Source organism: Aplysia californica, unplaced genomic scaffold (assembly GCF_000002075.1).
Source record: "Aplysia californica isolate F4 #8 unplaced genomic scaffold, AplCal3.0 scaffold00262, whole genome shotgun sequence".
Lineage (NCBI taxonomy): Eukaryota > Metazoa > Mollusca > Gastropoda > Aplysiida > Aplysiidae > Aplysia > Aplysia californica.
The window spans coordinates 540,779-553,116 of record NW_004797532.1 but is presented as its reverse complement, the minus strand read 5'-3'; the positions used below and the strand labels follow the sequence as shown (position 1 = coordinate 553,116).

The 12,338-nt window shown below is 41.6% G+C and overlaps 1 protein-coding gene across 6 annotated transcripts in view; it reads right to left on the bottom strand.

Annotated features, from left to right (window-relative positions):
• Window positions 1-1,522: 1,522 nt before the first annotated feature.
• LOC101845404 (orexin receptor type 1) overlaps window positions 1,523-12,338 on the bottom strand; it is a 160,645-nt gene continuing 149,829 nt past the window's right edge. For all 6 annotated transcript variants that reach the window (XM_013083919.2, XM_013083923.2, XM_013083920.2 and 3 more), the window contains 2 exons: window positions 3,777-3,965; window positions 1,523-1,792 (listed from right to left, as the gene is read on the bottom strand). In XM_013083919.2, the coding sequence (XP_012939373.1) occupies window positions 1,607-1,792; window positions 3,777-3,965 (375 nt within the window). In that variant the 3' untranslated portion in view covers window positions 1,523-1,606. The remainder of the gene's footprint in view (window positions 1,793-3,776; window positions 3,966-12,338) is intronic.

The following is a 12,338-nucleotide window of genomic DNA, read 5'->3' as shown; positions in this document are numbered from 1 at the left end:
TGTTACTGTGTTCTTCCCTCGAGATAGTGACACTTTATGTCAGTACTTCGGTAATAAAAGAGACATGCAATGATCAGAGTTTCCTATACGAGGTAGAGATATACAGTTGTATGCGTAAGAAACATTTACATAACATAGTTTTGATACCATGTTACATCGAATATCCACAAATCGGATGGGACTCACACACATACACACATAAACTCACACACACACACACACACACACACATACACACACACACAGGCACACACATACACACGTACACACACACACACATACACACATAAACTCACACACACACACACACACACACACACACACACATACACACACAACAGACTGACTTGACGCATTATACAATTTCACACTGGGAACATAACACTTTGAATCTTCCTGGCCTCAGCAGAAGCGCTATTTTCAGATAGACAGCACCTGCTACAAGGGCAAAATAGAAGTGACAAACGACCAAAACCCGAGGACTAGATAATTGCTGCTTGAAGTGGTCACTACAATCATTGTTCTTGGGTTACCCCTGAAGGCTGAAATCACTACTTTAAAAAAAGGCAACCTACTGAGATAACTAGAGCTGTGGAGAACATGAAGTGTTATGTAAATTTGATGCCGATGAACTTTTATGAAAAAAAAAAAAGTTTGGCCATACCCATACTGTCTGTAAATAATTCTGGCGTCAGCAAAAATGTTTCAGTCGCTGATGGATCTCTCTCACCGCTTTTACTTTGGTGGACTAAATATACTTACTGATATAATAAAACGCCAGGTGCTATGCATGTACACCAAGTTCCCCTGTCCTTGCCTGAGATACACATCCATTTATAAGCATAATATAGTTGTTGGAACCTCTCTGGCACCCCACCCCACCCCTTTCTGTTTATCTCTTTTTCTGTCTTTGTTTCTCTGTCTGTCTGTCTGTCTGTCTGTCAATCTGTTTGTCTATTTGTCTGTATGTCTGTCTGTCTGTCTGTTTGTCTGTCTGTCTGCCTTGCTGTCTGTCTGCTCGGCTGTCCGTCTCTGTTTGTCACTTTGTCTGATTTTGCCTGCTCTGTTCTGCTCAGATCTGCTTTGCTCTGCTCTGCTCTGCTCTCTCTCTCTCTCTCTCTCTCTCTCTCTCTCTCTCTCTCTCTCTCTCTCTCTCTCTCTGCTATCTCTCCCCCTCCCCCCTCTCTCTCTCCCTCTCCCTCTCTCTCTCTCTCTCTCTCTCTCTCTCTCTCTCTCAAGCAAATCTTAAACTGCAAAATTCTATACAACAATGTCATAAACTAGATTGACATAATATACTGTTGTACTAATTTGTTGTCCTCACTCTGTCAACTTACATGACACAGAATTGATATGATGTGTCAAAGACATTAGAAGAAGAAAAAGAAGAAGAAGATCTGCAACAACAACGATGCCAACCACAATAATAACAAGAAACAACACCATCACATCACCACAACTAACAGCATGACAACAACAACAACAACAACAACAACAACAACAACAACAACAACAACAACATTAAAGGGGGAACATTAACAGCAACAACCACAATACAGAGAAAGCAATAGTATATTACAATCAGATAACAAAACCTAGTTACTTTTTACCAACCTCTGAGCATGGTTCCTGGCACTCTGACATGCCACAGGTGGTGTGAGATGATGAGATAGAAGATACCGATGACCACCATGGGAACGAGGTATAGAGCGATAACCAGAAACATGTCGTAGATCATCTTATTTTCCAAATTAGTAGCACACATCTTCAGGTACTTGCTCAGTTCCTCTTGCTGCAGAGAAAGCCAAAAGGGTATTAAAGTTGAGAGAGAGGTGTGTGTGTGTGTGGAGGGGGGAGGGTGTTGGTAAAGGTTTTAGGTGGAGGGAGGAGGTGGAGTGTGTTTGAGGGATGCGGGTGGAGGGAGGAGTTTTAGTGTGTGTGTGTGTTTTGGGGGGGGGGGGGGGGTGAACAGTTGGAGGGATGGAGTATGGGTGAGGGTTGTGGGTAGAGGGAGGAGGTGGAGTGTGGATCAAGGTTAAGAACAAAGGGAGGGGGTGAGGGGAAGGGATAAAAAAGAAAAAGAACAATGATGAAAGGGGTTAAGATAAAGAGGAATGGGAAAGATTTTGAAAAGCAAAACTAGAAGAGGGCTTTGAAAGGAGGCGGGGCTGGGGCAGCGGACTGAGTAACCCCGCGATGTCGTGAATCGCCATGATAAAGCAGGGGAATCAACGGTTGCGTTACCAATTGAACACTTAAAAAAAAAAAATCAAAACTTCGTCGTTGCAGCAAAATCGAAAGTTAATCATATAAGGTAGAGCGCAGCTAGGCTTCATTCCCGTATTTACTATTTAAGCTGAGCCGTAGACCTTTATTTAGAATTGTGTTATGTTGAGTCTATAGAAGTAGCCCGTCCCTTTGCTCCCGTTTCCTGTATAAATATGACCTATTGAATTGTTTAAACATCACGAATAGAATTATTACTGGCAGCTCTTGAAAGCGAAAGACATTAATATCCTCTTTAACTTTGTCTCCAGTAATTTCTTCACCTTTCATCCCCCCCCCCCACACCACCTTTTTCTCTGATTCATCTTCTTTCTCCTCCGTTTTTCTCGTTTCATCTTTCTTTTGTCTGCCTTCCTCATTTAGAAAAATATCTCCTTTCCTTCCCAGGGTCTATCTGTTCTGGTATGGCATCAGTAACAGTGACAGTGACAAATTTTGTTCCTGTAGCCGTGATTAATTGTTTTGGTCATTTATAATAAAACTGGTGTTACAAAGCCAATATTATGCATTCAAGCACTCACATAACTAGAAAGTAAGTAAATATTTAGCGCTGAAACACCACCGCCCCAAAGATATTCTCAGCTATTTGGTATCAAGTTGGGCAGCCACACCAGGCTACAACCTTTAGATTTGGGCAGCTGGGAGAGTTTTGAAGTTGCTTCATTCACTTGTTCCTGTTCTATCGCAGACTGACTTTATTTTCAACGCATTGCCTCCAGCTTAAAATGAACTTCATTTACCTAGGTAAGATACCTCGTCTCATTCAATACTATTCTGCTTTATGCCCCCCCCCCTCCCCCCACACACACACACATGTTTCCTCCTCCTTTTCCTCCTTCTCCTTTTTTCTCTTCGTTCACAATCACTTCTGTCTCGCCTAACTCATTCTTCTCCCCCTCTCCCCTCAGGTACTTATAGTTTATCATCAATATTGTCATTATCACGCTCTTCACCTTTACTCGTCAGCGTCATTCTCCTGCTTCTCATTGTCATTATTATACCTGAGGTAACCCCTGTGTAACAGCGCTCCCAGCTCGGTGGAAAAGAAGCTGGCCTGCAGTGCAACCATTCCGATCCAGGTTTGAATTCTGACGTCAGTTATAGGGAGATCATTCATCGTTCCCAACAAGTTTAGCTATGTACTATTGGAGTAGGACGAGAGACCGGAAGGCCCGTGTGTTAATTACATGTTGAAAAAGGTACCACGGTCTAGTCCGTCACTTAATAGTGAACGCGTTAGAAGCAAGCTTTCTCAGCAACCACTTGCCGATTTAAACCAAATTTTAGATGATGCTTATGTGCACCCTGGACTTTCTAAAAACACATCTCAGGTACTTAATTAGTGACTGTTTAATCATTTACTTTTGCTCATTAATGCAGCACATTTAGTGTTCACAGTACATTTACTACGCAAAGGTCAGAAATATAAACTTTTGGTTTATGAAAACTGGTTAAAAGACAAATAAAAAAAGATAAAATAAAAGACTCACGTGGAACGTGTTGATGACACTGTTGTGGAAGTTTGGCGAGGCGAGAGCGCCACTGATGACCCAGATAATGACAATGGTGACCGTGACCTTGCGCATAGTGATGCGGGACTTGAGAGGTCGGCAGATGGCGAAGTAGCGCTCCACAGCGATTGCACAAAGAGTCAACACAGACACGCTGACCACTGTGATCTGAGGAATGAACAAACATGTTTTCTTAATTGTTTACTGCTTCTGTAGCCCTTAAAAATAAAATGGAAAAAAAGTCTAGAACCCTTAGGCTAATGTCTCAACTACAAAACAACCCCCCCCCCCAAAAAAAAAACAACAACAGAAAAGTGTCACGACACCGTGGAATCAGGTGCTCGTCATTTTTTGTGCATGTGGAGTTATCGATATCATCTTAAACCTGTCTTGAACAGAAGTGAAGATATTTGTGATTGAAAGAGGTAAGTTCACTTTTTTATGTGGTAAAAATAGCGAGAAAACGACCGCCAAAGTATGGTAACTTAAATACCCAACGAGTCATTGTCAACTAAAAATTACATCTTTTGAGCTTTTGATCATCTTTTTTTTCTTCAATATAATTCACATGGAATGTGTTTTTATTTGGACAAAAAGGGTTGAACAAAAAACTAAAAGTTTGATTAAAATTGCGAAACTGGTGGGGAAAATGCCTGTTTGTTCAATTTTTTTTTGGGGGGGGAACGAGCGCCTGATTCACCACAAATTACATCGCAAATACTTTCGTAACCAATACCAACTTTAAGTTTCGCTGCGTAACCCCCCCCAAAAAAATTTTTTTTTAAATTAAAAAAATCCTGTCTTACCTTAACTTGTAGATGACACTACTCGATTCAATAACATAAGTTAAGGACCATTTGCAAAAACTCTGAGTGGTCTTCTTGAGTCGACCTGCACGTGAGCGTTCTTGGACTGATCCAGTGGCTTGATGGCGCTGCCTCAGACGGACAATGACAGAGTGTGACACTGCAAGCCTTCTGGCAACTTCTGAGACTCCAACCCCATCCTGCAGCCATGCCATAGCTGTGGCACGATCAAAGTCTTTCGTCTTCGTGGCATATTGATGCGATACTAGATTTTGCGCAAACGGCGGCTTATATTGCCACCAAATTTAGCACAGTTCGAGACCGTACGTCCGTCTTTGATAGGCACTAGACATTTTAACTGAGGAATGTCCGTGGTGTCTCACAAAAGTCGATAAAAAACAGCAAACTTGGCTAAAATTCCCCAAGGATTTTCATGCTGCACGTGGTGGTTTGGCCACTTTAGGACGCTTTGCAGTAGGCATTGATAAAACATTCACACTTTCAGAGCAAAAAACTTTAGAAACATTCCTTGAGAGAGAGAGAGAGAGAGAGAGAGAGAGAGCCAGACAGACAGACAGACAGAGAGACACACACAGAGAGAGAGAGAGAGAGAGAGAGAGAGAGAGAGAGAGAGAGAGAGAGAGATCAAAGAAAAGAAAAAAGAAGAACATTTCCTTAAAACGCCAAAGAACCCCAGGTCAAGAGCATGGTGCAGATACTCGATAGCTTTGAGAGAAAGAAGAATTCGAGAAAAGAGATAAGTAGAACTAGGACCTGCCAATTGAGCAGAAATAGGGAAGCAAGTGGGTTGGTTCATGAATGAGATAGGGACGGAAGAGGGGGAGAGTGGATGAAGGAAAACATTTGAAAGCTCTGTCCCTCTGTCCATCTGTCTGTTTGTCTGTCCGTGTGTCTGTCAGTCTCTCTTACTCTCTCTCTCTCTCTCTCTCTCTCTCTCTCTCTCTCTCTTTCTGTCTGTCTGTCTGTCTGTCTGTCTGTCTGTCTGTCTCTCTCTCTCTCTCTCTCTCTCTCTCTCTCTCTCTCTCTCTCTATCTATCTATCAATCTATCTGTTGCCTCTTTCTTTGTCTCTCTATCTTTGTCTCCCTGCCTGTCTCCCTGTCTGTCTCCAAGTCTGTCTGTCTGTCTCAGTCTGACTCTCTCTGGCTCTCTCTCCCTCCTCTCTCTCTCTTTCTTTCTCTCTCCCCCCTCTCTCTCTCCCTCCCCCCCCCTCTCTCTCTCTCTCTCTCTCTCTCTCTCTCTCTGTCTCCCTCTTTAAATTACGGAGCGAAAGAAGAACAAAAGATCAGAGCGTTACTCAAATAAAAGTCAATGAAAGTCGAGACTGATCATGCCACAAGCAGGGCTTTGATGCGAGCATGGATCGGTAATCCTTATTTGCTATGGCGGGCAATTTCGTCAGATCAGTCAGGACGTCGGCAGTTTATGTCGCTATTTTTTAACCTACCACGGCCCTGTGCTGCCTAAACCACGTTCCATCAACCCACTCAAATCCATTCTTTCCTATTTCACTTTCCATTTACCAGTCCTTATTAATTTTCACAACCCGTAATGCACTTGAGATATTTGCACTTGAGATATTTACAGGCCTAAACGCTTTTACTTTCTACGAAAAAGAAGGAAAACTCAGAGGAAAGGTATTGATTACTAAAACCTCCAAACCGTGCAATCTACGAACCAGTCAGAGACTAGACAGGGAACAAATACTAGAAAGACTGATCAAACTAAGACTTGAAGATCGAGTTAAGAAACCCAAGATAGAGAGAAGAAAGTTAAAAAAGACAAAACAATTCGTTATGTCTGGGTACTAGATCTACTTTTCCCCGAAGGTGCGCACGATGCGATTCTGTCGAAATCTAAAGGTTTTAATTCTGTTTGTGGTTTATTTCGATAAGGAGATATCTTCTGGCTAAATGGAAGCTCCATTAGAATCGCAAATTTTGAAGAGGTGCGTGAATTGTTCCCATGTTCCTTCATGCTACTCTTAAATATCTTCAACGTAATTTACTCGTTCTCGTCGATTGTTAGATTTCCTTTTGTATCTTAAAAAAAGAATGTGTAACACTGTGACCTCTCCCACCGCTTTAACTCATGTCACGTTTTCGTTTCTTTTATCAAGCTTTAGTCTTTGGTCCAGTTTCAGTCTTTGGTCCTGTACTCAGAATAATGTACGGCTTGCATTATAACCATTCTTGTATTATAAAAAAAAACCCACCCACACTAAGCCTCACATGATTCGGAAGTGTCTTTTTTTTCTTGGCTAAGAGAAACTACGTATTCAACGTTAACCATCAGGGCTCCAAAACCAATATCTTCCTAACCCTCAGAAACAAGAACCAGAGCTAAGCAGTTACAAAAGTATGTAATTAATTCTCTTTGGGATATGACTCAAAAGAGAACAATTCTGAACTGTAAGGACATGGGTTCGAATCCCATCAAGGGCCCGATGTTGTTTTTATGGAATATATTTCTTACACGAATTTTCCTTGCTTCATCCAAGTAGGAGTGGGTACGCTCCCAGCTATATACAGAGAAATATCTTGTCAGTCTGTTAGTATTTGGGCACTTAATCGGCTTCTTCCACTGTATACTTCCGGGGTAGCCGAGAATGCTTCTGGGTCTTCTATGGTCTGTGGGGGGGGATAATAATTGCAAAGTGCACCACGTTGAAAATAAAAATGAGTAATTAATTAGCCCTCTTAAATACGATCCCCTCAAAACACTCCCACACCCAGAACTTTGAACAGGTATGTTTTATGTGTCTACCCTTAGAGGCAGGCCTATATGCTGTAGACCAGGCTCCTGCAGAAAATGAAAGAAGTCTTTAAAATGCCCCTAAAAATAAATTGTAAAAAATAAACAGATTTTTTTGAAGTAAAAAAAAAATCAAACTCCGTTAAAATGAACATCAGACTGATTCTCAAGTTACTCACAATTGTTTTTCCTAATGATGTTTTCATCGTCAGGGATAATCCATGCGGTCAACAAGGAGTGAAAAATAAATACGAGATACTCGTACGTTTATTTTTTTAAAGCGAAATTAAAGATATCACGTCTGTCTCAGATTGAGCTGAAGCAAAGTGGAAAGGGGGGGGGGGGGGAAGACAACCGAAGTTCACGAAACTAGCCTCACATTCCAGAGTGACACTAAGTAGGCAAAAGAAAAACGGAGGGAATGACCTAATAGAGCATAGAAAAATTGCACCGTAATCAGACTTTTCTAAGAAAAAAAGATTATGGAAAGCAATGATATCGCTCCCACCCGCCACACTTCTCTCTTAATTAATTCTCAAACGGGCATGCAGTGTGTCGCAATTGAAGGGGCAAGGAGGCGAGCCGGAATAACAGCTTTATTCACCACCGTTTCTTTTTTTTCAAGTGGCCGCTGCCTGTCATCTTCTTTTTCTTCTCGATCGCATCACACTTGAAGTCTGGTATCAGTCATAAATTGGGCCGTCCTGCTTAGTTCATCTGTCGGCCCATGTAGCTTCTCTTGTAGCGTCAGTGGGGTTGGCCACGTTTCCTGTCTCAGGGCCCTGTGTGTCTTGCAGTGCTGAAGGATGTGTTCAACAGTTTGGTCCGCCTCTCCACACTGGCATTTTGGTGATTGTACTAGTTTAAAACATTTGTACATATGTTGTCTAAGTCGTGTGTGTTGTGTCCTTGGTCTAAAGATAACCACTTGTTCTTGGCCGGACAGCTCATTGTAGCCATCTGGTGTCTGGGGTGCTTTAAATAGTGTATTTATAATCGTTTTTATTTCTGTGTAGTTAACGCTGTTGTCTGGTTGCTCTTTCTGAGCTCCTAGTTTGGCCATCCTGTCTGCCTGCTCATTTCCTAAGACACCACAGTGTGATGGAATCCACTGCAGCATGATCCTCAGACATGGGATGTCCTCAATTCCTTTTCGTAGCCTTGGTAGTTTGCCGAAAGTGATTGCCTGCAGTACTGACATGGCATCTGTTAGGAATACTACTTGGCTTTGGGGGTCTACCACATTCTTGATGATGTTTGCTTCTTGTATTGAAGCCTCCGTCTCTGCCCTGTAGTTTGTACAATGTCGCCCTGTTGGGACTGCCTCTGCTTGTCGTCGTACATTTGGGAACTGTACGTACACTCCGGCTCCTCCTCTTTTCACACCATCAGTTTCAGATCCGTCTGTATGGATCCTTATCCATGCTTCTCGTGGGTATCTTTGTTCAAGCATGGAGAGAGTGAGGGACTTCTTGCTCAGGTCGCTGTGGTCATCTTTTGGGGTGAACATAGGCATGGACGTGTGTATAATTATGTTTGTGTTTTTCTTTACCCATGATGGTGCCTCTGGGGTATGGTTCAGCATGTTAACTGTGGCTGGTAGATGGTCCTGTAGGGATCTTTGGATTTTTCTTCCTGTCGTACCCTTGTTAATTTCTCTGTTTCCAGTAAGGGAACTATGTCATTCATGGTCATTTACTTATGAACCAAAACATCTTATATAGAGGAAACAGAGGTCTTATTCTCGGGGAGAGATAAAGAGCTGAAAACCCCTACGTACTCCCTCCTACAAAATGAATTTCCCCATAACCGACCCACTTCGGTCCATTTGCTATTTTCATGATAAGCTCACGGCTTGAATTAAATATTATGGTATTTCTTTACAAGGACAAAGGTCGAAACAAACAAGCAAAGTTATTTAAATGCTATTGGTCAAATTTTTAAAAGTATATTATACATGTATTCTATACATACCTACACACACAATTTGTTTGCCGTTAGATCTTAAATTGTTTGTCGAGTTAATATTTTCTTCTAGGACTGCTTAATCAATTTGCCCCCCCCCCCCCCCCCAATCCTCCTGTTTTCTGCTTTCTAGCTCTTCATCTCGCTCTTTTTCCCTGTCTTGCAACCCCAGTTAATTCCTTACCTCGTCTCAGTTTCATTTTCCATACCTCCATTTCATTTTTGTTCTTCATCAACTCAATATTTTTTGAACTTCGGAATCAATCCTTTCTCATTGTAAAAACTGCCTTTCTTAGCTGGTTTCTTAAGCATATCGCTCGCCACGTAGACAAATTAAACCCTTTCCTGTTTTCCCCTACGCTCCACATTGTTTCTGCTGTCACAAAGGCCCCACCAGAAATATTTTCAAGAGAAAATAAATTGTAGCTGTCACGTGACGGACAAACACATTAGTTCATACGCATACACTGGAGCCTGGGGTCTGCGGTGCAATGGATAGGCCCTTCGCCGCTTCCCATTGAAGATATGATTTCGATTCCCACTTGGACATGTGTATTTTATCGAATACTTCCATCTTCTGTATCTATTGAGCTTGGGTTGACTCTGACAACAGGCTAGATTGAAGCAGTAAGCCTTCGAAAAACCATTTTTAGAACCTATTTTGATTTTTTACTCTTTTTTTCAAATTGTAAATGTTTCACGTCATCTTCATCCCAATCTAGATACTACAGGGGGCAAGCTGTTTCGAACCTCCCTGTCAGGACCAAACTGGGCTGAAAAGGATATAATACTAAGCAAAAAGACATAGATACTCGGTAAAGAATCTCCCAACTCAGGTCTTTTACGTGTGGCGGCAAAGCGCCTAACACTACACCATAGACGCCAAATATATGTGCTCCACTCCTTTAAAAAAAAATAAGGTGAGCACGGAATGTCAAAATACCTTTTTGGCACTACACCAGATAAACGTGTATTGTTTTCTGCTGCTTCTCTGACTTTTGTTTTGCTGCTTCTGCACGGCCTTCATTCTCTCCCCTATTATTACCAAGGACATCCTTCAAGTAATTGTTCGAGTTCAAAGCGTTTCTCTGGATTCCAGTTGTTCTCCGTAATGATCTTGGGAAGACGTTTTTGCTTGGAGAAGAATGTTTCTGCTTCAACAACATATTATTTCGTTTGTTATAGCCTCCTAAAATCAGACTGACATGACACGGTGCGTGTTTTACATACATTCCAACATCGCAAGATCATACAAAAAGGTACCTCCAACATAAACGTCCATCGTCGACAGGACCGAGTAAAGTCCGTGACGAACACTGTAAACTCTCCCAAACCCAAAAAGCCCAAGTTCAAGAACTTCCCACTCGGGATGTGGAATGAGTTAATCAGCATTATCGTCCCGTATTAACACCAAGTAAGTCAACGGCGCTGTCAAAGCCAGTTTTCTAATGCGAACCGACCTTGGGCAAGAAAAACAAAGTAACCAGAAAGCGGCCCTAAAAGAAATAAGTGTACAAATGAAAGGCCAGGAATGTTAATATTGATTACTAATGTATAGCGAAACAAATGATGAAAAAGTGATCAATAGCAATGGATATCATGCTTCTTAATGTTCCAAGAATAGCGAACATGTTGCTGAATTGAGTAAAGAGAAACACACGTCAGAAACAATAGTTCCCATTTAGCACTGGAAAAAACTAAGACAGAGACATATAAAGAGTTAGGATCTCTCAGTTTCGTCGCGCCACCACTCGCACAGTTCTGGTGTATCTTCCAATTACGTTTTCCATCAACCTTGTCATCACACCTCCTCTTTCTTTCGATTCAACCCACTCCATCATTGTATTGCCCAATTCTGGCCGATATGCTTTACTTTGTCGGTTCATTTCCTTATTTTCTGCAGGAATAAAATTGAAAAAGAGGGGGATGGTGAGGAGATGGTTTGTTCTTCATTCTTCTTGTCCATCTCCTTGTTCTTCAAGACCCTTTCATCTTCGAAACAGCTATGCCTTAACAATTTGACAATCTGTTTATCTTGGACACAAAGAGTAATTCATTGTTAGATGTCCATTCCCTTCTACCCCAACCCTCCCCTCGTCCATTAATAATGCTCTACGTTTAGTCTGAATGTGCTTCTTAAGTAATGCAGATACTTCGCTTCCTAAGAGTTACAAAGTTCTATCTGCTCAGTACCTAGTACTGAGAAATTTGTACCTAGTACTGAGAAATTTGACGTATATGCAAGTCTCTGAAAATCTTGATAATGACTTCCAATAAGCTTACAATTTTGATAGAGCAGACAGAACATTTGGTTTTTGACCTTATGGCCTTAGTAACTCTAAACTGCCACAAGTGTCAAATAGAACTTTGTAATTCTAGGGTCACGAATTGTCCGACTCAACGGATTTGCGTCATCTGATTGTGAATTGCAAAGTTTGGGCTGGCGTCTGGCGTGTAACGGTTGGCAAGAAATATTTTGAAAGTAAACTCAGATACTGGTTTACATTAGAGCACATTACTCTTTCACTTCATCTACCTTTATTCGAAGACATACCAGTGACACCCTTCAATTACCCGTCAGACTGAAATAAGGCTGACGATAAAATGTTGTGCAAATAAACAATGTTTTTTTTCACAGTATCACCGGTAACACGTCAAGTGTCAAACGTTTCTTGCTTTTACATTGTTGCGACGCACACAAACATACACACTCACACACACACAAACACACACACAAACACACACCCACACACCCACAGACACCCACAGACACACACACACACGTGCGCGAGCGCACCTACATGTGCACCGACATACATGACAATACACACGCTGGCGCACAGAAAAGTAAGGATAACATTATATTACAGTGTATAAAAATAATCGCATCAAATTTTCAAACTAAAGATTTAAGATCAGGAGACAGAAGGTGAGATAGATATTGAAAGAGAGAGAAAGAAAGAGAGAAAGAGAGAGAGAGAGAGAGAGAGAGAGAG